The sequence below is a fragment of the Diabrotica undecimpunctata genome, chromosome 4 (assembly GCF_040954645.1).
Source record: "Diabrotica undecimpunctata isolate CICGRU chromosome 4, icDiaUnde3, whole genome shotgun sequence".
Taxonomy (NCBI): domain Eukaryota; kingdom Metazoa; phylum Arthropoda; class Insecta; order Coleoptera; family Chrysomelidae; genus Diabrotica; species Diabrotica undecimpunctata.
The window spans coordinates 86,117,626-86,144,098 of NC_092806.1; the positions used below are offsets into that span (position 1 = coordinate 86,117,626).

Consider the following 26,473-nt stretch of genomic DNA (forward strand, 5'->3'; position numbering starts at 1 on the left):
CTATCGCTATTCGAGGAGATGCCTTAGATGTGCTTCAGACCATAGCCGTAGAGGAGACCGATGATTTCGAACAACTGAAGAAGAGGTTAAATATGCGATATGGCCACGAACATTTGGAGCATGTATATCAGTCGCAGCTTAAAAATCGTAGACAGAAGAAAGATGAGGCTCTTCAAGAATATGAGGTAGATATTGCCAGATTAGTACGATATGCTTATCCAACAGCTCCCGAAGACATGATGGAAAAATTGGCCGTTCAAACGTTTATTGATGGTCTTCGTGATCATGAAATGCAGAGAACACTGCGATTAGCTCGTCACAAGACGCTGGTTGATGTCCTATCCGCCGCCCTCGAATACGAGTCAGCTACGCAGGCCTCTGGCGGGTACAGTAAAGTTAGGACTGTAAAAGAGGAAGGAGATGAAGATAAACTTGACCAGCTCGTTAATATGATGAAAAGTATTACATGCAAGAAAACGAAGACCATAAAATCAAGAAACTCACCATCAGGAAAACCAGAACGAGTCGGCTTTAGGGAAGCAGCTTCGACCCGAAACTTTTCCAAAGACCCTCTTATACTAATAGCTTCTTTGAAATGTCGTGAAGATAGTGTATATGTAGATGGAGAAATAAATGGTAAAAGACATACGTTGTTGGTGGATACCGGAGCGACCAGAACCATTATACGCCCAACAGTTATAAACAGCCGTAAGAAACTATTACCAACGAGGTTGCGACTTCGGACCGCTACAGGTGAAAATGCCAACATTCATGGAGAAATCCAGGTACAATTGGGAATTGGAGCAGAAAAGTTTGTCCATACTGTTATAGTTGCTGACATCGAAGAGGATGTTATATTAGGAATGGACGTAATGAATATGCATGGATTCCAATTGGATTTTAAGAATAAGGTAATCAAAGTTGGCAACGAGGAAGTATTTCTCCATCCACATAATGACAACACTGTGCAAGCAGCCATTAAAGAAGATACAGTCGTGCCTGCGAGAAGTGAAACGATCATAGTAGCGCGGCTACAGGGAATTGTGGACGAAGGGAGACCTGTTATGATGGAGCCTTGGAACCACGACGATGAGGTTGGCCGTGGAATCATAATTGGAAAGGAATTGGTGACTTTGGCTAAGGAAATTCCTGTGAGGCTTATCAATGTCAATGACTACCCAGTGACCATAAAGAAAGAGACAAAAGTAGGAACTTGTATACCTGTGACATCCATAATCCGTCAGGCGACAACATCTGATAATTCCAACGACAAATTCGACCAAATGGTTGCAGTTGCAGGACAGTCTCTAAATCAGATGGAGGAAAGGAAATTAAGGGAATTTCTGCGGCAGTATCGTGATATTTTCGTACCGAAAGGAGGAAAGACGGGAAGAACTACCGTTGTTAAGCATAAAATTGATACTGGTAATGCTAAGCCAATTCGTCAAACAGCTCGACGATTACCACAGGCGAAGAGAGAGGAAGCTGAAACGATTGTTCAGGAAATGAAGAAAGACGGGGTGATAGAACCTTCTACGAGCCCATGGGTCTCTCCGGTGGTCCTGGTTAAGAAGAAAGACGGAACGACGAGGTTCTGTGTGGATTACCGTTTGCTGAACAACGTTACCAAGAAAGATAGTTATCCTCTGCCTCGGATCGATGACACATTGGACACATTGGCTGGAGTTAAATTGTTTTCTACTTTAGATTTGAAGTCTGGATACTGGCAGGTAGAAATGGACCCAGTCGATAAAGAAAAGACAGCCTTCACCACAGGATCTGGATTGTGGCAATTCAACGTTATGCCATTTGGACTTTGTAATGCTCCTGCGACATTTGAGAGGCTTATGGAAAATGTGTTGAGAGGGTTATCTTGGAAAACATGCCTGGTTTATTTAGATGACATAATCGTCTTGGGGGAGACATTCGAAGATCATTTGAGGAATTTAGAAAACGTTTTTAATCGACTTAAAGCTGCCCAATTGATGCTAAACCCCCAAGAAGTGCCAGCTATTTCAAGGTAAAGTCAATTATCTGGGTCATATAGTCAGTAAAGAAGGAGTGGCCGTGGATAAGGGAAAAATCGATTCCATTAAGGAATGGCCAAAACCAACTGACAAACATCAAGGGAGAAGTTTTCTTGGACTATGTACTTACTACCGGAGGTTTATTAAGAAGTTTGCAGATATCGCTAAGCCATTAACGCGACTTACGGAGGAAGCAAGAGATTACCGCTGGGATACAGACTGCCAAAATGCCTTTGAGACCTTGAAAAAGCATTTAATAACAGCACCAATTTTAGGGTATCCACTGCCAGAAGGAGAGTTCATCTTAGATACAGATGCAAGTAATGTGGGAATTGGAGGAGTGCTGTCTCAGATTCAAGGAGGACAGGAACGAGTCCTCGGATATTTTAGTAAAGTTCTTTCAAAACCTGAGCGGAATTATTGCGTCACGAGAAGAGAACTTCTAGCAGTAGTTAAATCAGTAGAGCACTTCTATCAATACCTCTATGGCAGAAAGTTTCTAATCCGAACCGACCATGCCGCCCTTAAGTGGTTGATGCAGTTTAAGAATCCAGAGGGTCAGATAGCCAGGTGGATCGAACGACTCCAAGAATACGATTTTAAGATTGAGCACCGGGCCGGAGTTAGCCACAGAAACGCTGATTCTCTTTCCAGAAGGCCATGCCCAGCAGAGTGTTCCCACTGCAACAAAACGGAATCCAAGGAAGCAGCAGTGCTAAGAACGACGATTGTCAACGACGACTGGACGCCTACTAAGATAAGGGAAGAACAAGAGAGAGATCCGGTTATACAGAAAATCCGAAAATGGAAAGAGGAAAGCCGTCGACCACCTTGGCAGGAAATATCAAACCTATGCTCAGTAGTTAAGACGTATTGGGCCCAGTGGGACTCATTTATCATCGAAGATGGCTTGCTTAAACGAGTCCTGGAAAATGATGACGGTTCAGAGAAAAGAAGACAGTTGGTAATCCCAAAGAGCAGAATAGCCGAAGTACTTCGTCAGTTACACGACAGTCCATCGGGAGGGCATTTTGGTGTAAGGAAAACCCTTCAGCGAATTCGGGAACGGTTTTATTGGATGAACAATTCCGACGACGTAAAAGACTGGTGTAAGAAATGTACTATTTGTGCTACGAGTAACGGGCCTCACCGAAAAAGGAGAGCTCCTATGAGACAATATAATGTTGGAAGCCCGTTTGAAAGAATAGCTTTGGACATCGCTGGGCCATTTCCAGAAAGTGAAAATGGAGGCAAGTACATGTTGGTAGTAATGGATTACTTTACTAAGTGGGTCGAGATTTACTCACTTCCAGACCAGAAGGCCGCCACCGTTGCAGATAAGTTGATCCAAGAATATATCAGCCGATGTGGAGTGCCTTTGGAGATACATAGTGACCAAGGCAGGAACTTCGAAAGCGATCTATTCCAAGGAATATGTGATAGACTAGGCATGAAGAAAACAAGAACTACAGCATATCATCCGCAATCTGATGGTATGGTAGAACGGATGAATAGGACAGTTGGCAAATATTTGACAAAGATGGTGTCCGATCATCAGCGAGACTGGGACCAATACCTTCCGTTCTTCACAATGGCCTACAGATCTGCTGTTAACGAATCAACAGGCCAGACACCAGCCAAAGTCCTATTCGGACGCGAAATGCGACTACCTTGTGATCTAGAGTTTGGGTGTCGACCTGGAGAAGATGTAGCAGGTGAGGATTATGTGATCGAATTACGAAGAAGAATGGACGATGTACATGAGTTGGTCCGTTCCCACCTTCAGATCGCTAGCGACCGAATGAAGAAACGGTACGATACACAAGCCGAAAAGGGTTGCTTTAAGAAGAACGACAAAGTATGGCTGTATAATCCCAAGAAGCGAAAAGGTTGTTCTCCCAAATTGCAGCAGTTTTGGGAAGGTCCATACCTCATTATGGAGAAGATCAACGATGTCATCTACCGAATAAGCAAGATTCCGAAGGGAAAGCCGATGATAGTACACCATAACCGGCTGGCGTCTTTCGAAGGTGACCACGACGTAGATGAAGAAGTGGAAGTAAACCAAGTCCAAGACGTGTCTGACCTCACGTTTGAGGAATTCATGGGTGCCTATGGAGGTACCGGTAAAGCAAGACATGGTGTTACCACTGAAGAAAAGCAAGATCTACTCGCGCTCCCCGATGACTACTCGCTGGCCCTTACCATCCCGGCCAGTATCAAAGACGCACCAGGGTTGGCATCCGTCTTTCGAAGGAAGTTTGGTCGAGTTGCAGAACTTCAATGCCAGGTGCCAGCTCCCGGTAAAACCTTGAAACTCCAAGATGCATCACGTTACCTTTTCTACCTGGTAACAAAAGACACTGCCCGTGACCAACCTACCTACCGAGATGTATGGGAAGCCTTACTTCAATTGAGAGAGCACGTACTAGAGTCCGACGTGCAAGAGTTAGCCATGTCAAAGTTGGAGTGCCGCCAATTAGATTGGAGGGTTATCCGAAATATGGTGGAGGAGATCTTTAAAGACACCGAAGTCCAGGTGTTAGTCTGTTGCAATCCGCATAGTTACTGGTGCGGAGAGAAAACCGTCCCTTGTCATTTTTATACAACTGGAAGTTGTAAAAGAGGGCCCAGTTGCCGATACCAGCATACCGTTCCAGTTCTAGTCCCGACAAGGTTCCAGGAGGAACCATCTTTTGAGAGGGGGGCAATGTTACGTAAAAATATGAGTCATAGTTTTAACCTGTAAACATGTTTTTATTCTAATATGTTTTAGAATTTACGAGAGACTTCGATTTACCTGAGCGACCTTCCAGAACCGATGCGAGGGAAATCCAGTTTGCCTTTACCGTTTCGCCATCGAAGGTTTTAGAGTTTTCGAGATAACGGCACTGGTATATAATAACGGAACTTTATTTGGAAGGGACAGTTAATTTTCAAGACCCGCGCTCGCGAATTTGTTACGTACGGATATAATAAATTATTGTCAGATAAGTTAATATAAATAAAGAAATAAATTAAATTCGTAAGTGTTATAAATATTGAACCTTTTAATAAATCCACAACAGTACGAAATAAACTCAATTAAGGTATAGATAAGAGATAAACTCAAAGGTATGAAATAAACTCCATCAAGGTAAAGAGAAACTCAAGTAAGGTACAGATAAAGATAACTCACATCTACCAATCCAAATGAATAGTAGAGAGACAGGTAAATAAACTGTATACAATAAGATATGTTAAAACTCAAATACTTTAAAAGATAATAGCATAGGAGATGACATCCAAGATAAACAGACTTACTTCTGAATATCAGAACGATCCAATTCTAAATGACACATTCTAATTTCAACCTAACAGACACTCTAAGAACAACTTATAGGTATTAATATATTTCTGAGCCAAGTGAAGTGCAAAGTCCAGGGTGATCAGTCCTGAGGAGATAGGTTCTTCATACTTTGTAACCACACCAAACTACTGTGGTCAGTTATGACCGTAAACGAACGACCTTCAAGAAAATATCTAAAATGTAACCTGTAATTATAGCTAGTAACCTTTTCAGTTGTAGTATAATTTTTCTGGGCTTTATTTAATTTCCTGCTGGTGTAGGCTATAGGGTGTTCTTCTCCATCAACAATTTGATAGAGTACCCCACCAGATGCTGTGTTTGAACAATCAGTCATCAAATAGAAAGGCTTAGAGAAATCCGGTGCTACCATAACTGGGGAATTTGTGAGAGCCTCCTTGATTTTAATGAAAGCTTCATTAGCTTCAGGAGTCCACACAATATTTGCTATACGCAGACATTCTACCTTCTCCAAGAAACTACCAACATTTTCATTTGATTGTCGTGAAAAATGTACACCCCATTTATGAATAGGAGCAGACTTAACAAAAGGAAAGGAATTTACAGAAACACTAGCATTATGAGGAGTGGAATGAGCCTGTGGAGTCACTCTAAAATCAAGTTCACCTTCCAGAGTAAGAATTCTAAGATTAAGAGACTTCTTTAGTTCATCCTCTTCCTCTGTTGTAGATTCTAACAGATGGACTCTACCTGCAACATGACCTAACCGAGAAGTATAACGACCATAGGCAGTGTCACAAGGAGAACCAACAAAAGAACCAATTTTCACTTTCAAATCTGCAAGAGTAGCCTCTATTTCAGGAATCTCATCACTAAAATTAAGATTGGAAGTTGACAGAACAACATGACTCCTATTTGCTGAAGCTTGCTTCAAAGCACCTCTCAGAACACCCCTTTTTTCATCAACTGTTTTTAACAATGGACTGGTTAAATGACGGACTCTCAACTCATACTCTAATTCAGGAGCTAATAGATGCTCTACCTTAAAAGCTGACATATTACACAACTGAGAGATATACAAGAGAATGAGTAAAAGTAGTACTTACTCTCTGACTCCAAGTTAATATTCTGAAGGGATACCTATACCAGTAATGTTTACTTGTTTTGGTCCAGTCGTGAAATCCAATAAAATATACTGCTACAACTCCCAAAGGAACCTAAAATTTCAAAAACTGTTATTTCGAGGTAGTGACTCAACTTATTGACTACTCCGGACTTGTAAAATATGTGAAATAGTTAACTTTAAGTTATTTAAATTTTTAATTTATTTATTATTAATCTAAAATAGTTATTTAACCAATCAAAACCAAAGCAATTTATTCAGTCTACACAGAATATAGCAAAACAAGTTGATTTAAGGTATAGATATAAAAAAAAATTTTGAAGTACAAAAACTAAATGTTAAAATGAAAATCTAAAAGCACAACTAGTGAAAACCATAAGAACCCAAGATCAAAACCAAAAGTTAAAGGAGATATATTTTTTTTTAAGCCAGAAGTGGAACAGACGCCACACGTTGGGTCTAGCCAATTGAAACCTCTATACTTCGGGAGTATTGGATTTTAGGAAGCGTATAGCTTACAAATTTCAGAAGCACTGGAAGAGAGGTGATGCAAAATACTAAAGATATGGCTAAGCTCAGAGGAACAAATTTAAATAGCCAAAGAGACACTAAATCTCAAGTGAGGATTCGGGCTAGCTGCAATGCACTGAATCGTGGCTGAAATTTAGTAAAATAATCAACAACTACTAAAGCATATTGGGAACCTTTATAAGACCTAGGGTACGGACCAATGAGATCTAAAGGTAGAAGTTGAAATGAAAAATCAATCTGTAGATAACTACCCATTAAACCTGGTTGAGGAAGATTTGTTGGTTTGCATGTAGCACAGATTTTGCATTTAGCAATATAGCTACGTACAGTTTGACACATCTTAGGCCAGTAATAAAGTTCAGATATTCGACGCAAAGTTTTGTAAAAACCAAAATGAGCTGCCGTAGGATGGTCATGAAAGGTGGCCAAAACCTCTGCTCTATTAGGAGTTGGAACAACTATCTTCCAATCCGACATTCCAGTAAGGGCATCCATGGAACTTAAGACATGGTTATACAAAACACCATGTTCAACTTTAAAATCAGGAAATTTACCTGGTACATTCTGTACATCATAAAACATTTTCCGATACCAGTCATCTGGTTGTAAGGAAGATAAGTCTAACAAATTAATATCAAAAGTTCTAGAGAGTGCATCAGCGACTACTACACCTGAAGCTTTACGATGAACAATTTTATAATCGTATTGTGCCAATTTTAAAATCCACCTAGCCAAACGAGGAGATGGGTTCTTCATACTTTGTAACCACACCAAACTACTGTGGTCAGTTATGACCGTAAACGAACGACCTTCAAGAAAATATCTAAAATGTTCAATACCTGTAATTATAGCTAACAACTCCTTTTCAGTTGTAGTATAATTTTTCTGGACTTTATTTAATTTCCTGCTGGTGTAGGCTATAGGGTGTTCTTCTCCATCAACAATTTGATAGAGTACCTCACCAGATGCTGTGTTTGAACAATCAGTCATCAAATAGAAAGGCTTAGAGAAATCCAGTGCTACCATAACTGGGGAATTTGTGAGAGCCTCCTTGATTTTAATGAAAGCTTCATTAGCTTCAGGAGTCCACACAATATTTTGTCCCTTTTTCCTATTTTGAAGTAGATCAGTGATAGGGGACAACAAGGTAGAATAAGACTTGACAAATTTTTTGTAATAAACCACCATTCCTAACAATTGACGGACTTGAGTGGTATTTTTAGGCACTGGAAAATCACGAATAGCCGATACCTTATCAGGATCAGTATGGAGACTATGTGAATCTACAACATATCCCAAAAAAATAGACTCACGACAAAAGCTACTTTTATTTAAGTTAATAGTCAAATTTGCATCTTTTAAACGCTGAAACAACTGCTGCAATACAGAGATATGAGTTTCAAAATCAGGAATAATAACAAGAATATCATCAAGATAATACTGACAAAAAGCATTAACTGCTCTACTTCACGAGCATTAAGTCTACTCATATCTTTAACTGCATTGACACAAGAGATATTAAACGAAGAGACAGATAAGGAAAATTCAGGAAAATTTAATTCACTATTAAAAGTTTTCAGAAAATCCAGTTTTCAGAAATCATTCTTTTTCAGACTCACGACAAAAGCTACTTTTATCTAAGTTAATAGTCAAATTTGCATCTTTTAAACGCTGAAACAACTGCTGCAATACAGAGATATGAGTTTCAAAATCAGGAATAATAACAATAATATCATCAAGATAATACTGACAAAAAGCATCTCAAGCAGGACCAATTACCAAATCCATTAACCGACACATAGTCTGCGGAGCAGACACAAGACCAAAAGGCATTGTAGTGAACTGATACAATCCTTTTCCATTGACTGCAAAAGCAGTGAGCTTCTTACTCTCTTCGCTCAGTGGAATCTGTAAAAATGCTTTCTTCAACTCAATAGATGAAATGAATTTAGCGTTTTGTAACTTAGGATGATATCTATACGAGGTATAGGATACGCATCTCTGTTCATGGTTATACTTTTAAGTTTACGTCCGTCAAAACAGACACGAAAAGTCCAGTCTTTCTTTTTTGTCAACCACAAAGGGCTACAAAAAGAAGAAGTACTGGGCTCAATAATACCTAACTTTAGCATTTCATCTACCTCCTTTACTAGGCTTTCATGCCAGGCTTGAGGCAAGGGATATTGATATTGCCTGAAGGGCTTGGACGAACCCACATCAATATGATGTTCGATGAGATGAGTTTTACCCAACTTATTTGATATTACCCAACTTTAAGAGATATTAAACGAAGAGACAGATAAGGAAAATTCAGGAAAATTTAATTCACTATTAAAAGTTTTCAGAAAATCCAGTTTTCAGAAATCATTCTTTTGCAAAAACTAACAGAAACTTTTGTCTTTCGGTGGAGGTAGTCGCTGATGCACTCTCTAGAACTTTTAATATTAATTTGTTAGACTTATCTTCCTTACAACCAGATGACTGGTATCGGAAAATGTTGTATGATGTACAGAATGTACCAGGTAAATTTCCTGATTTTAAAGTTGAACATGGTGTTTTGTATAACCATGTCTTAAGTTCCATGGATGCCCTTACTGGAATGTCGGATTGGAAGATAGTTGTTCCAACTCCTAATAGAGCAGAGGTTTTGGCCACCTTTCATGACCATCCTACGGCAGCTCATTTTGGTTTTTACAAAACTTTGCGTCGAATATCTGAACTTTATTACTGGCCTAAGATGTGTCAAACTGTACGTAGCTATATTGCTAAATGCAAAATCTGTGCTACATGCAAACCAACAAATCTTCCTCAACCAGGTTTAATGGGTAGTTATCTACAGATTGATTTTCCATTTCAACTTCTACCTTTAGATCTCATTGGTCCGTACCCTAGGTCTTATAAAGGTTCCCAATATGCTTTAGTAGTTGTTGATTATTTTACTAAATTTCAGCCACGATTCAGTGCATTGCAGCTAGCCCGAATCCTCACTTGAGATTTAGTGTCTCTTTGGCTATTTAAATTTGTTCCTCTGAGCTTAGCCATATCTTTAGTATTTTGCATCACCTCTCTTCCAGTGCTTCTGAAATTTGTAAGCTATACGCTTCCTAAAATCCAATACTCCCGAAGTATAGAGGTTTCAATTGGCTAGACCCAACGTGTGGCGTCTGTTCCACTTCTGGCTTAAAAAAAATATATCTCCTTTAACTTTTGGTATTGATCTTGGGTTGTTATGGTTTTCACTAGTTGTGCTTTTAGATTTTCATTTTAACATTTAGTTTTTGTACTTCAAATTTTTTTTTTATATCTATACCTTAAATCAACTTGTTTTGCTATATTCTGTGTAGACTGAATAAATTGCTTTGGTTTTGATTGGTTAAATAACTATTTTAGATTAATAATAAATAAATTAAAAATTTAAATAACTTAAAGTTAACTATTTCACATATTTTACAAGTCCGGAGTAGTCAATAAGTTGAGTCACTACCTCGAAATAACAGTTTTTGAAATTTTAGGTTCCTTTGGGAGTTGTAGCAGTATATTTTATTGGATTTCACGACTGGACCAAAACAAGTAAACATTACTGGTATAGGTATCCCTTCAGAATATTAACTTGGAGTCAGAGAGTAAGTACTACTTTTACTCATTCTCTTGTATATCTCTCAGTTGTGTAATATGTCAGCTTTTAAGGTAGAGCATCTATTAGCTCCTGAATTAGAGTATGAGTTGAGAGTCCGTCATTTAACCAGTCCATTGTTAAAAACATTTGATGAAAAAAGGGGTGTTCTGAGAGGTGCTTTGAAGCAAGCTTCAGCAAATAGGAGTCATGTTGTTCTGTCAGCTTCCAATCTTAACTTTAGTGATGAGATTCCTGAAATAGAGGCTACTCTTGCAGATTTGAAAGTGAAAATTGGTTCTTTTGTTGGTTCCCCTTGTGACACTGCCTATGGTCGTTATACTTCTCGGTTATGTCATGTTGCAGGTAGAGTCCATCTGTTAGAATCTACAACAGAGGAAGAGGATGAACTAAAGAAGTCTCTTAATCTTAGAATTCTTACTCTGGAAGGTGAACTTGATTTTAGAGTGACTCCACAGGCTCATTCCACTCCTCATAATGCTAGTGTTTCTGTAAATACCTTTCCTTTTGTTAAGTCTGCTCCTATTCATAAATGGGGTGTACATTTTTCAGGACAATCAAATGAAAATGTTGTTAGTTTCTTGGAGAAGGTAGAATGTCTGCGTATAGCACGTGGTAACAGCGAGGAAAAGTGTTACTCTTCTGCTGCTGACTTATTTAAAGATTCAGCTTTTACTTGGTACCTCCATAACCGAGGTAGTTTTGCTTCTTGGCACGAGTTAGTTGCCAAACTTGGATCAGATTTTCTTCCTTATAACTACAAGGATAATCTCCTTGATGAAATCAAGTCTCGTAAACAAGCTCCACAAGAGAAAGTTACAATTTTTATTAACGAGATTGTTAGTCTGTGTAAACGTCTGGAGACTCCTCTTTCTGAACCTCATATTGTCAGGATTATCAAGAAAAATTTGTTGCCATCGTACCATTCTAGTCTGGCACTTACAGATATTCCCTCGATTGTTGATCTTACTGAAAAATGTAAGAAGCTGGAAGAAGTTTTGTCATGGACGTCTGACAGTGTGTCTAGAGCTCCTATTCGGCAGAATTTTAGAAATCCTGATTCGTCCTATTCGGGTAGACCAAATTATTCTCGGTCTGATAATGTCTCTGCTTTTAACTCAAAGATTACCTGTTGGAATTGTTGTCAATCAGGACATGGGTATTATGAATGTTCTGAACCTAGAATTCGGTTTTGTTATGTTATGTTTTGATGTGGACGTCAAGGTATCCGCAAATTTGAATGTCAATTCTGTTCGGGAAACGACAGAAGGGGTGGGTTGTCCCTGGCCCCGCTCCTCAACGAAATACAGGGAATACAATCAAAAATCCTCAAAAACCAGGAAGCAGTTTCTCGAGTCTGGATGCTCAAGCATCCACCAGTCAAACTTTTCACCCTCCTATTACTCCTGATTTTGAAACTCATATCTCTGTATTGCGTTTATTAACGAAAATTTTTAAAAACAAAATTTATTTAATAAAATATTTTACAATTCATTATGTTTATTAGTATTTTTTTGTATTTTCCCTTTGTAATAAAATATTTTTTAAAGTTTCCTCCTGAACTTTTATTTCGAGGCTCTGTTCTTTTTGAACCATGCTATGCTCTCTTGCCATAATTCTCATGCATCTCTTATGTTCAATTTCTAGAAATTCCATATATTTCTTGTGCTCTTTTTCTTTTAGTTCTCTTGAAAATTGAACCATACTTGCCACATATTCTTGATCCTGCAAATTATAATAATATACTTCTCAACAATTGAAGTGGATATTATGAAAATGTGTATTTTAGCAGTCAGCTACTTCACAAAAACAAATAGCAGTCAGCTACTTCATTGATTTAATGAAAATGTTTCCCTTTATATTTCTAAAGCTTCATCAGTTCACTGCAAAAAGGGAGTATGTATTACACAATGGTAGGTTTATTTCTTAGCCTTTGTCATATTTTTTTGTAGTGAACTGATGAAGTCTTAGAAATATAAAGCAAAACGTTTTTATTAAATCAATGAAGTAGCTGTCTTCTATTTTTTTTTTGCCAAATAAAATGACTGAATAAACCTTTGCATTCCCTAGCTGAATACTTTTGGAATACATACTGTTAATTAATTTTTTAAATTTTTTCTAATGGAAGTGGAGATGCATAGTATGTCCTTTCCTTTTGATGTGCTTGCCCCTTCATTAACATACTAAAATAATAATATGTGTTACACAAACAAAACTTAATTATAATTAAATGAAAATTTGTAAACTATTCTGCAAAGATGGTCATTAACTCATTATTTAGCTCTGGCACATCAAATCAACTAACCTGTTTCATTTCTTCAATCTCCACCTGTTCACTCTCCACCTCTGTAAATTCTTCACTCTCCATTGGTAACAATATATCATTCTCAAATATCTAATAAAAGATGTTTTCATTAATCATATACCATAATTAAAAAATTTAAATCTTTGATAAATCTACTGACCTTTAATTGGGTGTCCACTTCTTCACTAGTACTTGGTTCCATTTCATAGTTTGATAATTGTATTATCTGTGAAAAACAAAATTTAATGTAATGTATATAATAATACCTATTATATGAAAACTTACAGGGCCATCAGAATCATATACATTATGATCTCTCAACAATTCTGCAGGATTCATGATGTCCTTAATCTCCATCACTATCTCATCTGGAATTGTGAGTCCCTGTCCACCTCCTGTCTTTTTCTGTTCTCGAGTATAGTCGCTGTACACCTTGCGGGCATTCATTTTCATATGTTTCCATTGGGTCTGCAATTGTCTTAAATCCCTAGGTCTGCTATTTACTTCATTGAACCTAAACAAAAAAAAAACAAAGTTGGGGAATTGTTAATTAAACAAATTGAATAAATAAATATGAAACGCCAGGTGCAGAGGAACGATTTAAAGATGATTTTAAAAGAATAAGGAGCAGGATTGAAGGATGCAATGGTGTTTTGAAAAACAGGTTTCGATGTTTACTTAACCATAGAGTTCTTCACTATCAGCCTCAAAAAGCAGCCAAAATAACAATGGCTTGTTGTGTGCTACACAATATTTGCATACATTATAGAATTCTCGAGCCTGACAGAGATGATGAATTATTGAATGCAGATGTTGGAATAATACAAGAAAACCCAGCTGCAGGAGCAGTGAATAATTTTGCGGCGCAGAATGATTTGGAAGCTGGAAGACTACTACGGCAATTAATTATTGATAATCATTATAATTAATATTTTTAAAAAAATGTGATATTTTTGCATTTATACCCAGTATAAGTACATTTTATTATAATTTTTGTATATTAGAAAATTCAATATATAAATATGCTAAAATAAAATATGTTTTATAGATATTTTAATCCTTTTCTTGAGGTCTTCTTTTTAACTGGCCAACATTCAGTGCCATACATCATAACTGGTCTTACAGCTGTCTTATAAAACACACAACATACCACTCGCTTCTTTACATTTCATCCTCCATCTATTTTTCTATTGCTTTGCAGTGTTGACCACAAATACCTAAAATTATTGGTTTTTGAAACCATTTCACTACATATATTCTGTCTTTGACCTACTCAGTTTTAAACCTTTTCCCTTGAGAGCTTGTCTCCACTTCTCAAGTCGATGCTGTACTTTCCACTCAGTATTTCCTTTCAGCACTACATCAAACACCACGGAATGTCACCTTGAAGGTCTCCAGTGATCTGGTCTAAAACCAATGAAAATATATACAGGTTTAACACTGAGCCCTACTTCTAAATTTGTCAGTCTCTCCAACACTAGTTGTCACTCCTTCATACATGCCTTTCATAAGTTTTACTTACTCTATATTTTCTGTTCACCTCCTTTGGTGTTTAGTTCTTCGTATAAGTTGCTGTACACTTCTGCTTTTTCCTTGTTCTCAAATTTCTTTCCTGCAGTTTTTCCACAGGAACCTCTCGAATAATATTTGCCATATTTCATCATAAAATAATCTATCTAGGATCGATTACCGCCACTTTTATATGTAATTAGTTAGCTTTCTCTCTTTTGAAAGAATGTGTTTACAATAGCCATATCTAGTGCTATTGCCAGTTCAAGCATATCACCTCCAGCATCATTTCTACTTCCAAACCCTAGTCCACTGTGAACCCCTTCATATCCACTTTTCTCCTGACCAATGTGTGCATTAAAATCACCTCCAGGTATTACTCTCTCTTCCGCTGGTAAGTCTGGAACTATATCCCTAATTGATCATAAAATGCTTTTTTTTCATCATCACCCAAATCTACTTAAGGAACATACACACTACATTCAGCATTTCCTTATTCACAACAAATTTACAGACATTATTTGGTAACTCGTTCTTACAACTTCTACTACTTTTTCTTTCATTTCGCTATCAGCAATTATGCCAACTCCATTTCTAGTGCTGCTTTTCCATACACAGTTTGTGACCCTCATCCAACTCCTTCGCTCTCTCACCTTTCTACTTTGTCTCTTGAATATACAAGCAATGTATACCCTTCTTCTCTTAAGTGCATCCACTAAGTCCATACTTTTGCCTGTTAGGCATCCTATATTACAACACCCTATCCTAATTTTACTAACCTGCAATGGTGTTCCCCCTGAACTTAAGGTAAGCAATACAATGATAAACAAATAAATGGTCATAGACTGAAGGTAGGTAGGTAATAAAATAGTAAAACAATAAATAAATTATGTATTTACATTTTTAGGTGTCTCCACCATACATTTTGAAATCTTTTCGACCGTAGGTGAGCCCTTAATTTTAACCCATCTATAAAATTTTTGTTTTTGTAGTAGGCTGCTTCGATATCATTTTTTTGCTTCATGGAAGCTAGATGTTTCTGACTTAAGGCCACTGAAGTTTGTAGCCGAGAAGTCTTCGACATTTTTCTAGGTGGTTGAGGTCTACCTTTTCCTTTTTTTTTTTGAATTGGATATTCCAACGTGTAGTTATGTTCCTGAAGGGCCTGTAATAATAAAAAATATGTTACAAACTCTCAACGCCCATTATTTAGTTGATTTGACTATTACCCCATTGTTTTTCTCTTCAGTTTCGGTCACAATCTTTTGCTCTACTTTTTCCTGGAAATAAATTAATAATAGGTACTTTATTCTAAATAATTTTAAAGAGAAAAAGTTACCTTTTCACTATCCATCTCGGCAATATCATATATAACATCCTCAAGAGGAGTTTCTGCAGAAGGCAAGCTCTAAAACATATTTGAACAAAAAATTAGTTTTAAAATATCATTTTACAGTAATGACTAATTTTGAGGAAACCCCAATTTTACTAGAATATATAATACAACGAAACATTTAGTATAAGGTGGAAAGCAGCACGGAATGTTTCATCAAATTTTATTTTATTAATATGTATTAAATATACTGGTTCAATTTTGAGCAGCTACTAAACCAGTTCAGTGAATTAAAATTAAATGTCTGTAGTAAGAACAGGCTTCAATTGAATTTGAGTTTTACCATAACAAAATTTGTACCTAGCAGAGCACAGTTATAAAAAGTACTTAATTGTTCTTCAAAAGAAAATTCTAATGGGGTTTCTTCAACACCAATCCCATCAGTCTGCATAGGGGTAATCATACTTAAAACCTCAGTTTCTGTGTTACTGAGACTGCTGGGCCTCCTCCCGTCATATTCTTGTAACGTTTTATGGCAGCATTTTTTGCCATTGCATTTTTTTTCATATCTTGCCATGTTTGAAAAAAAAAAAAAAAAATAAGCTGCTGATTTCAATAATCGTACTTGTCACGATTGCATTTTATTATATAAAAAAACTTACTTTTCTTCATTTTTTCCAATCTTTTGATTGACCATTTGCGACACTATTTAAGTTAGTGGTAATTTCTTCCCAAAGTTGTTGGGCTTTTTTGTATGTAAAAGTTGCAGTAAATTGCCCCCTACGCAACTCTTCATGTTGCTCCATGTAACTAATTAGTAATTTCTTTTGTGCCTCACACAACATTTTTTAATAAATAACTAAGTCCTTAAAAGTATGGTTTATAATAACAATAAGGAGAATCGACAAGACAAAAGACAATACACTGTTGTGACACAAGGTTAGTAGATATTTAAGTAGGTTGTCTCGTAACTATGTGGGCGAAGCGAGGGGAAGGCAGGATGCTTACGTCACTCATACGACAAAGTCAAATTTGACAGTTGTCTGCACGTCTGAGTTTAAGTTCACGTTTGTTGTTGTCTCTATTCTATAGTATCATTAGTTCGTTTATTTGTTTAGTTATTGTTTAGTTTTTATTTTTAAGTATAGGTATAAGGACAATATTATTTATAGAGACTTATTATTTAGTTATTTGTGTACATAAACACTTGTGAAGTGTGTTTTCGTAGCCGTGATATCAAGGTTTATCATAACAATTATATGTAGTTTTGTACGTTATAATAATGATATATTTTTTAGATGAGATAAGTATATATAGCTTGAAGATTTGTGCTTGAAGGACTACTCATTTTTTGTATTTTAATCTAATAATAAATTATTTATATTACCTATTGGTTTTTTTTTGCCTACCACTAGATATGATAAAAATGCTGCAAATTCCAGGAAAAACATAATAAGTAAGTTCCTACATATTTAGTATTTTTGCTTTTGAACTTTTTCTACTGTTTTTTTGGGTTTTTGTGCGAAATAAACTGTTATCTCCATTAAAAACACACAATATTATCACTATAATCTATTCTATTATTATAGAAATAATTCTATTTTTTGTCATCAGACTATTGATTTTAGAAAAAAAATTGATATAATTACTAATATAAGAACCACTTAACATCCCTATACCCAAGAAAATCCCAAAATATATTGCAAAACCTAAGTTTTTGAACCTTATATTAGCATTGAAGCTTATGGCAATTTTAAAAGTGTCGTATGGGTGACGTATTCCCGCCTTTAAAAAGCGAGCATTTGATTGGTCTATAGTTACGAGACAACCTACTTAAATATCTACTAACCTTGGTTGTGACACAACTAATGCAACTAGCCTAATAGCAAAAACTTTTCTTCTTCATTTCTAAACTAAATAATAGGTCAAAGTTACTCGTTCGCTTTGGCAACGCTGAGTAAAATGTAGTAAACTCGCTGAATCATAGGGCGCGTTCAGCAGACGGAGCTGCTCCACAACTGTTGAGTAAAAGTCTGCAAAATCAAACCGCTACCGATACGCTACTTCCGGAGCGGCCTGTCAAATTTGGTAGCGTAAAAATGTATCGCCATTGTTTAAATAGGACTAGTTAGACAATCCTTATGGAACAAACGTTTGACTCTTATTCTGCCGTCACATGGCGGCCTCTAGTCATAAATTTAAAAAACTATTAACAGAAACTTAATTCTCTACAGGATTCTATTCGAGTATATATTTGCCTGTCTCCTAACTAAGGCAAACCTGTACACGGATGCCAGATTGTGAAGAAAATATAAAACTTTAATAAAATGCTTATTGTTATTATCGTTGTATGCGTCTAGTGAAAGATAACTTGACTATTTCGAGCGAATATTTCAAACTGTTTTTATACTTTGAGACTTGCTAAATCTAAATCGGTTAGTAATCTATTTATATGAAGTAGGTAAATGCTACCTTTTTTAAATTTTTATTAGTTTACCAGATATTTAATTTGGTTATATGATTTGCTAGAAAAGGATTAAATATTTAATTGAAATATACTCGATTGCTATCGTCTTAGAACACTAATGCAGAGGTTTATTTTTTAGTCAAGACTTAAGTTTTATCATTGTTTAAAAAAGAAAATCTTTTTAAACAATGGTTTTATGTATGTTTTGAGAAAATTAAATTTTCAATCTTTTAATCTTTAAAATGACGTTTGAAAATATAGTAAATTTATAGGTATGGTTTTTTGATAATGTTTTTGAAACAAATAAACACATCGATATGCCACAACAAGAGGCAACACATATTTAGGGAAAAATTAATCTATGTGTTGGGATAAAAGGAATAATAAAACAACACTTTAATAAATAGTATCCTTTATTTTATTTATTTATGTATTTTATGATATAAACACCATTTTTGTATTTCTGTTTACATAAATGAGAATGTTTTTTTCAATCAACTCGCCCGATTTGAGCTGTTTATTAATGAAATAATTTTAAATTACAAAGTGATAGATATTGCAAAAATTAAATTCGCATTATTTTAATAGTTATATACCACCTATCAAAATTCTAATATCTACACATAGACAATATTAACGAAATAATAATTCAAGATAAAAAAAAACAAAACAAAATTGTTTACATTAATAGTTATAGAAATTGATTGTAACATTGTTTTCATGACCTTAAATAAGCAATGTATGTATTGCGAAACACTATTGGCACTGGTTGAGGTTGTTTTGCTATCGAATACGTATAAAAAACGCGTGGTGTCGTTAACAAACCTTCCTCTTCTACCTTACTATATTTTTTTGGTTTGCATTTAGATATTTTTGGACAAAATGCTTACTGCAAGGAAATTTTTTTTAAATCGGGTAGCTCCAGACTTTCCAATGCAGCATTACCTACAACAATATTATTATTAACACAACTTAAAAAAAGCAACTTTCTGCACAATAAAGTAAAAAAACAATTTAAGTTCTGTATTCAAAATATAAATAACTTCGCAGTTGTGCCAATATATGTTTATATATATATATATATATATATATATATATATATATATATATATATATATATATATATATATATATATATATATATATATATATATATATATATATATATATATATATATATGTTTAAGAGTAAGAAAAAAGAAATTTTTTAGATAGGAAAAAAAAAGATCCCATAGGACTATCAGAAACTAGTCCTATGGGATCTAGTCTTTCACCCATTCTAAGTAGCTATGTCATGGATGATGTTATCAGTGATTGTGATTGTATCAACAATTGCACATTTTTCATTCCTTTTTTTTTAAAGATATGTAGATGATCTAGTTTTGGCACTTCCTAAACACAAAATTATTGAAATAGTCAACATTTTCAAGTATCATAATCAACATATACAATTTACAGTTGAGGAAGAGATAGACAATTCTCTAGTTCCTTAGAGTAGGTTTCAAGTCCAGTGCTTTATACAGGCTGGTGAATTGTTTGCAGTTGGTAAGTTTGGTATGGTTGATTCGTAGTCTTGTAATAGTCGATGCTTCTCTTATAGTTATGAAGTCTAGGGAGAGATGACCAATAAAAGATTGAAGTTTATGAAAAGTTGTTTTGCTCTTTTGTTATAAGTTTTGTCAAGTATCCTCTACCGACTTTTTTAAAACGAATTTCGAGATTCGTTAGCTAGTTGAATTGGCATGGTTGGTAGCTTCTTTGGCACAATGATCTGCTGTTTTATTACCAGTAATTCCGGTGTGAGAAGGCAGCCATATGAGAGAGACTGTTACATCGTAAGCAGAGAGATTTTGGTATTATGTCATGAATGTTTTGAACTAATAGGTGCTCAGTGAAAATTGTATTGACTAAATGGATATATGAAAGTTAATCTGAACAAATAGTTTAGAACAAAGGTTAGAAGATTCAAGTTTGTTAAAAATAGTGAGTGAGGTATATATTGAAGGGAGATCTTTAGCCCAGAGGGGAAGTAAAGGTAGAGGAAATGAACTAGTCAGAAAAAGCTCAATATTTTTAAGTAGTGGACAAATTAATTGAGGTATAGGTTTTATGATAAGGTGTTGGTTATTGTTAGTGGAAGAAGACGGCACTGTGGCAATTAGGGAATGAACGGGATTAAATGGATTTGCGGATGTTGATGCAGCATACGAAAGTAGAAGTGATTATCGTCTTGGGTAGGAGAAAGTTCATTAGATTCACGGTATACACTCTCAATAGGACTAAAGCGAAAAGCGCTCAGAAGTAGTTTTATTGGCACCCCGTTGAAGATGACTGAGGGTTTTAAAAATGTTCAACCTTTTAAAACAATTGATTTTAAGTTCAGATATTTGATGTTTTCAATTTAATCTGGAGTCAAACATAAAACCGAGAATTTTACAATAATTAACAACAGAAAGTAGAGAATTGGTAAATAAAATTTGGGGTAAGGGAGTGGAAATCCCTATGGAAAATTTTATTAATTTGGTTTTGCTCTCAGAGAGTGATAATCTTAGTTCGTTAGATTTACTACACTTTGTATAAGTTTATATGAGGTTGAGACAGATTTAACATGGCAGTAAATGATTAGGTCATCAGCGTATTGAACATATTTGATGGGAGGCAAATTTCGTTGATGGCAAGAATGAATAAAGTTAAACTTAATACAGATTCTAAAGGGACACCTTAATTTTGAGGAAGAGATTGAAAAAGTTTACCCTTGGCAAGGACTTTAAAGATTCTTTCAATTAGATATTTTTTTACAAATGAGAAAATATTACCATTTAAATTATAGTGGGAGATTTTGTCAATGATTGCTTTTCTAGAGATTAAATAAAATGCCCCTTCAATGTTAAGTACAGTTGCTACGACATCTTGTTGATTATAGATTGCTTAAGAAATGTGTGTGTACAAAAAGGGTGTACATATGTGAAATTATGAATATAATTTCGGTGTATGAGGACTGTATTACATAGGGCTGGTTCAAATAAATGAGGATATGTGGCAAAAGGTTATACAGACTATATCAAATTAATTTTATATAAAGTCTTACTAATTCTTCTGGTGCACATATACACACTCGCGGTATTTAGAGGCTTTCAGTCGCGGTTGTTCTTTATACGGGGAAACTGTCCGGTTACCGGTTTCTGAAGACGTGTTTCGCGGTACTAACACTTAGATCACGATATAGAGCACATTTTTCGTCTGTACACGATTAAAATAGTATTTTCGGTATTTTTCGCGTAACTACATGCGAGAGAGTTAGAGTGGAGAAAGAGCGCGGTAAGTCTGTACCAAGCGATAGATAGCGATAGAGAGATTATACGTCTGCCTAATAAGACTCAGCAGACGAAAGAGAGGACGACTGTTTCTAGCAACAGTCAGCTGTCAAGTGTACAACTGTCTGTATTTCTAATGAAGTGGGATTAAAATGTGAGTAGGAAGGGTTGGAGAACGGGAAATAATTGTAAAATTGTGGTAGAATGGTAGCTAGTAATACAGCGAAAAAATGACATGTCATGAAGACAAAAACGATTTGTCTTCATGACATAACCCGTTTGTGTTCGTTTGTTCTTTGTAATGATCTTTCTTTTATCTTAGTATAGATTAGGGCAAGATCTTTCATTAACGATTGTCAGCGGTATGTCAGTGGTAAATTTACTGGCTTCATTTAGAGGGTCGTTGGTGCCTAAGGAATTTTAGAGAAATTTTTCAAGATTATTCTAGAAAACCCTAATTTTTGTGTTTTTATAGGATATGAGTGCAGCTTTTAGTTCGAAATAGTTTATACGAGAGTTCGGATAATTGGTATCTTGTGAAACTGAGGATGAATAATGAAAGGGCGAAGGAAGAAAAGAGTATATATGGTTAGGTACAGATTTGTTGCAAAACTTTTCTTTTAAATTTTCTGCCAGAATCTTGGCTGTCTCTTAATTGTCAAGGATAACCTTTCGATTAAAAAAGAGATTGGAGATTTTAAGGTTATTTTTTATTAACAATTTTTTTTCCACACTGGGCTAGTATTTGAAGTACATAAAGTTTTATTACTTAATTAAATATCGTGTCTAAATTTGGCAAAAGATGAAGTAAAAATATACAGAGAGCAGAAAAAATGAATAAATGCGAGAGAAATAGAGAAATTCTATTCATCATGTATGCTGTGATTAGATTTGACATCAGATTTATCAGAGGATGCACTTATATATACTCTTGTAAGTCGGAGGTAGGCTGTTCTTTTAACTTTTTTAAGATTATAGTAATACGGTTTTTATTGATCTTTTCCTTGTACCTATGTAGAGCTGCAATAAGTCCTTTTGAATACCATCTATGTTGGAGGATTTTTAAGCTTCTTGTAGTGGGGTGATACATACAAAAGAGTTCTCAAGAAATGTAATAAGTTGCGTGGAATTAAGTGTAAAATTAGTCGGATTATCTTTGTAAATCATTTTTATAACGGAAATATAATATCCGATTATATAATTTCGATACCACCACTTTAGGTGGTATCGAAAATGCCGAAGGAGGAAAAGAACTTAATAGAGCAAGAATACCGGATGAAGATAGAATGGTAGGAGTATCAGGAGGACTGTCATTGAAGTGTCCCCTTTTTTGTCCTACTGCCAACATGGGCTTTGAATTAGTACGACGAGGGATGGATAAATCCATAATGGCAGCCAGGATGGGTATGTAGTTAACGGAGATGGACTCAATTTCCCAAGATAGAAATTCTTTTGATGAAGTTAAGGATTTAGGATTAAGGACTCCTTAGAGTCAGCTGAAAATGAAAAAGAGGGAGAAGCATTAGCTGCAATGAGTGTGTGATCTGGTCAACTGGAGACTTTGCAATCATACCCCACGGTACGACCCGTAAGCTTACAAAGAAAACACTATAGTCTGTCAGAGAATAAAAATATTTTAAAGGATGTATTTTCATGGTTAATTAACAGAGAAGATTGCACTTCGAAGTTCACCTTGTCAGGGATTACAAATGTTACCCTAGGAAAACTCCTGATAATATGCCTATTGATCATCTGATGTTCCGTATTTTTTAGAGACGTCTCGATTAGTGAATGCGGAATGGAAGGAGATACATTTGAAATAAGGATTCTTTTGGTCGCAGAAAGAAGCCTGCAGATAAAGATGACGGTGAAATTAATTATGACGTTCGGTGTATTAGTTCTGTATAAGTTCACCTTGTCAGGGATTACAAATGTTACCCTAGGAAAACTCCTGATAATATGCCTATTGATCATCTGATGTTCCGTATTTTTTAGGGACGTCTCGATTAGTGAATGCGGAATGGAAGGAGATACATTTGAAATAAGGATTCTTTTGGTCGCAGAAAGAAGCCTGCAGATAAAGATGACGGTGAAATTAATTATGACGTTCGGTGTATTAGTTGATCAACGATGTCGGTAGAAGTGAGGAAAATACGGATTCGATTATTCGAAATGCGAGATGTAAAAGTAATATTTTTTGGATAAACCATTTCACCAATTTCTATAACATATTTAAATAAAACAGTATTCAAAATGGAGTGCATGACAATAACTTGTTCCATTTTAGGAAACGAACGGGGAGGAGGTCTAGAGACTGCGGCAACGACATATGATTTTGGGTTGGAATTGAAGCTGTTTTGTGTAAATGTAAATATTTAATTGCTGTTCATGATGTGTAGTCCTGGTTACCCAGACCGTAACACAATACCTAAATGTGAGTACCTAATGGACCCTCTCCCAAACTGGAAAGAAAGAAAAAATGATCTCACCTATTTCTTGGGATTTTCACTGGTTTTCTTTAATTACACCAATATAGCCGCAATTAAATTCGACTATTGAAATATAAAACCAAATTTGATACTTGTTTTCTTATCACATTGTGATTAAAGAACTTCGCTTCGTATTGTTAACTCGTCGTTGAATTACTTTATCTGTTTAACACTGTTTAAATCTTTAAAATCCGTGAGGAACTTTAAAAAGGGTGTTTAACCTTTGACAGTTATTAGACGTTTTTTGAATCGATTATTTGAAGCTTTATTTGTAAACTTCAACATTTGATTAAAAAAACAGTTTGAAAAAGTGCTTTTTAGCTTCTAAACATTTATACTACTTTTAATATTTTTCATGTCATATGGCTGTACGTAGGCTCAATGAAAAGCTGGTGTAAAAGCACAATTAAAAAAAAAACAGAAATTTCCATAACCAATAACAAGAAACAAGCTGAGATATTGCAGCGGACAGATCTCCCTTGCATTTTTCTGTGGCGATATTTTACGATTACCATTATTTTAATGTTTCAAAACAAATTTACTTCTTCACTGTGTATGCCATTTATAAATCGAATTATAAAATTTAGATATTCTTTTACAATGTGTTCAATTTTCAGCCTTAATGTTAATAAACAATGAAAATATTTGCAATTTCTTAAACAAGAAAAAAAAATGCTATTTGATTTCCTCTGGGCAATAGAAGGTTTTGGTTTTTTTTAAATGTTTAGCTTTATATTGAGCCTACATACAAGTGTAACACATAAAAAAGTCAAAGTTATTAGAAATTTTTATATGCTAAAAATTTGTTATTCTTCAAACTGATATTTAAACACAAATTTAATATAATCTTGATGTTTGTTTTTAATAATTTAAAACGAAGCCATAAAAATCGATTTCTATTTACAAAATAACCCTAGAGTGACTGTTTGGATAAGTACAGTTTTTTAAATAATCGGACTCCTGGATAAACAAGTTGAATAACTCATAAACTGTATGGTCGTTCTGTATGATATTTAGCACCCTTTAAAAACTCATTAACTGCCATAATTTTAAATAGTTGTATTACATATTGTTATGCAAAAAAGAAAGTTATTTATATGTATATTATTTATATTTATATTAACATTTATAAATTTTACAAAAATAAGGGTTTTTAAATTATCTCGGTCAATTCTTTATGTATTTTAATTATAAAAATCTCAATATTAGAGAACATTTTATGATCTATAACTTTTATTTTAATCATATATCTCTAACATGAACAAGAAACGTTTTATGCGCATACACTTTTTCCACTTTTTACGATTGTTTAATAAAAAATCAAAGCAAAATTAGCTGTAGTCTTCACATAATTGTCATCAGCTACCCCTCATATACCTTTTAGAGACTTTAAATATCTGTTTAAGATTTTTTCACCTTTTATTAGAGTTGTAGATCATAAAAAGTTATGTAATTTTTGAGAGTATCCAAATTAAAATACATGAAACTATTAACCAAAATAGTTGCAAAAAAAACCTTATTTTTGCAGTTATTTATAAATTATAATAACTCTTTTTTTGCGCAAAGACATGTAACATAGCTCCTGGAAATTATGGAAATGAATAAGTTATTAAAGTGCGCTAAATATCAATCAGAGCAAATAGTTTATAGGTTATTTATTCTGTTTATAAACATTTAAAATAACGTTGATATCGTTTATGCCACAAACTTATTTAGATGCTTATGAAAAACTGGTGAAAAACACACTTTCTAAAAAAAAAATAGAATCTTCTATGACCATTACTAGGCAAGAGAGCATTTTATATTTAAAACCAAAGCATTTTATTCTTAAAATCATACTTCCATTGTCTATCAACAGTAAGAGCTGAAAATTGAAGGGACACTAAATGAAGATCTGAATTGTGCGTTCCAACTTACATATGGCATATGCGGTAAAGAAGTAAAAATTTATAACCCGTTAAAATGATGGTATTCTTAAAATACCGCTTCGGAAAGTAGAATGGAGAACCATTTGAGCTCGGTTTTTTTTAGATTTGAACTTTTTCAAAATGAAGGTCGATTGCAAAATTTGCAATATCTTGGCTTTTGTGGCACGTAAAACATAATTTTTTTTTCAAACTGGGATAGCTCAACAAAAAGTTGTTTACATAATCGCTTTCTACGATAAACAAATCGTCACTATTTTTATTAGTTACATTACATACCATTATGCCAAAACAAAGTTATTAAAACTTATAAATTTCTGCAAAATCAAGGGTTTTTTGCAACTATTTTGGTGAATTTTTTATATATTTTAATTTAGAAACTCACAAATGGAAGAACTTTTTGAATCTACAATTTTTATTTTAACTATTTTTCTCTAAACTGGATAAAAAACGTTTATAGCCAAAATCACCTGTATGTCTTTACAGATTTATTATTAACTAACCCTCAT

At 34.8% G+C, this 26,473-nt stretch overlaps 1 protein-coding gene across 1 annotated transcript in view; it reads right to left on the bottom strand.

Annotated features, from left to right (window-relative positions):
• Positions 1 to 15,828: 15,828 nt before the first annotated feature.
• The window catches only part of Smyd3 (SET and MYND domain containing, class 3), a 378,835-nt gene continuing 368,190 nt past the window's right edge, over positions 15,829 to 26,473 (bottom strand). Inside the window, exon 8 of the mRNA XM_072529872.1 lies at positions 15,829 to 15,844. Within this exon, the coding sequence (XP_072385973.1) occupies position 15,844 (1 nt within the window). The 3' untranslated portion in view covers positions 15,829 to 15,843. The remainder of the gene's footprint in view (positions 15,845 to 26,473) is intronic.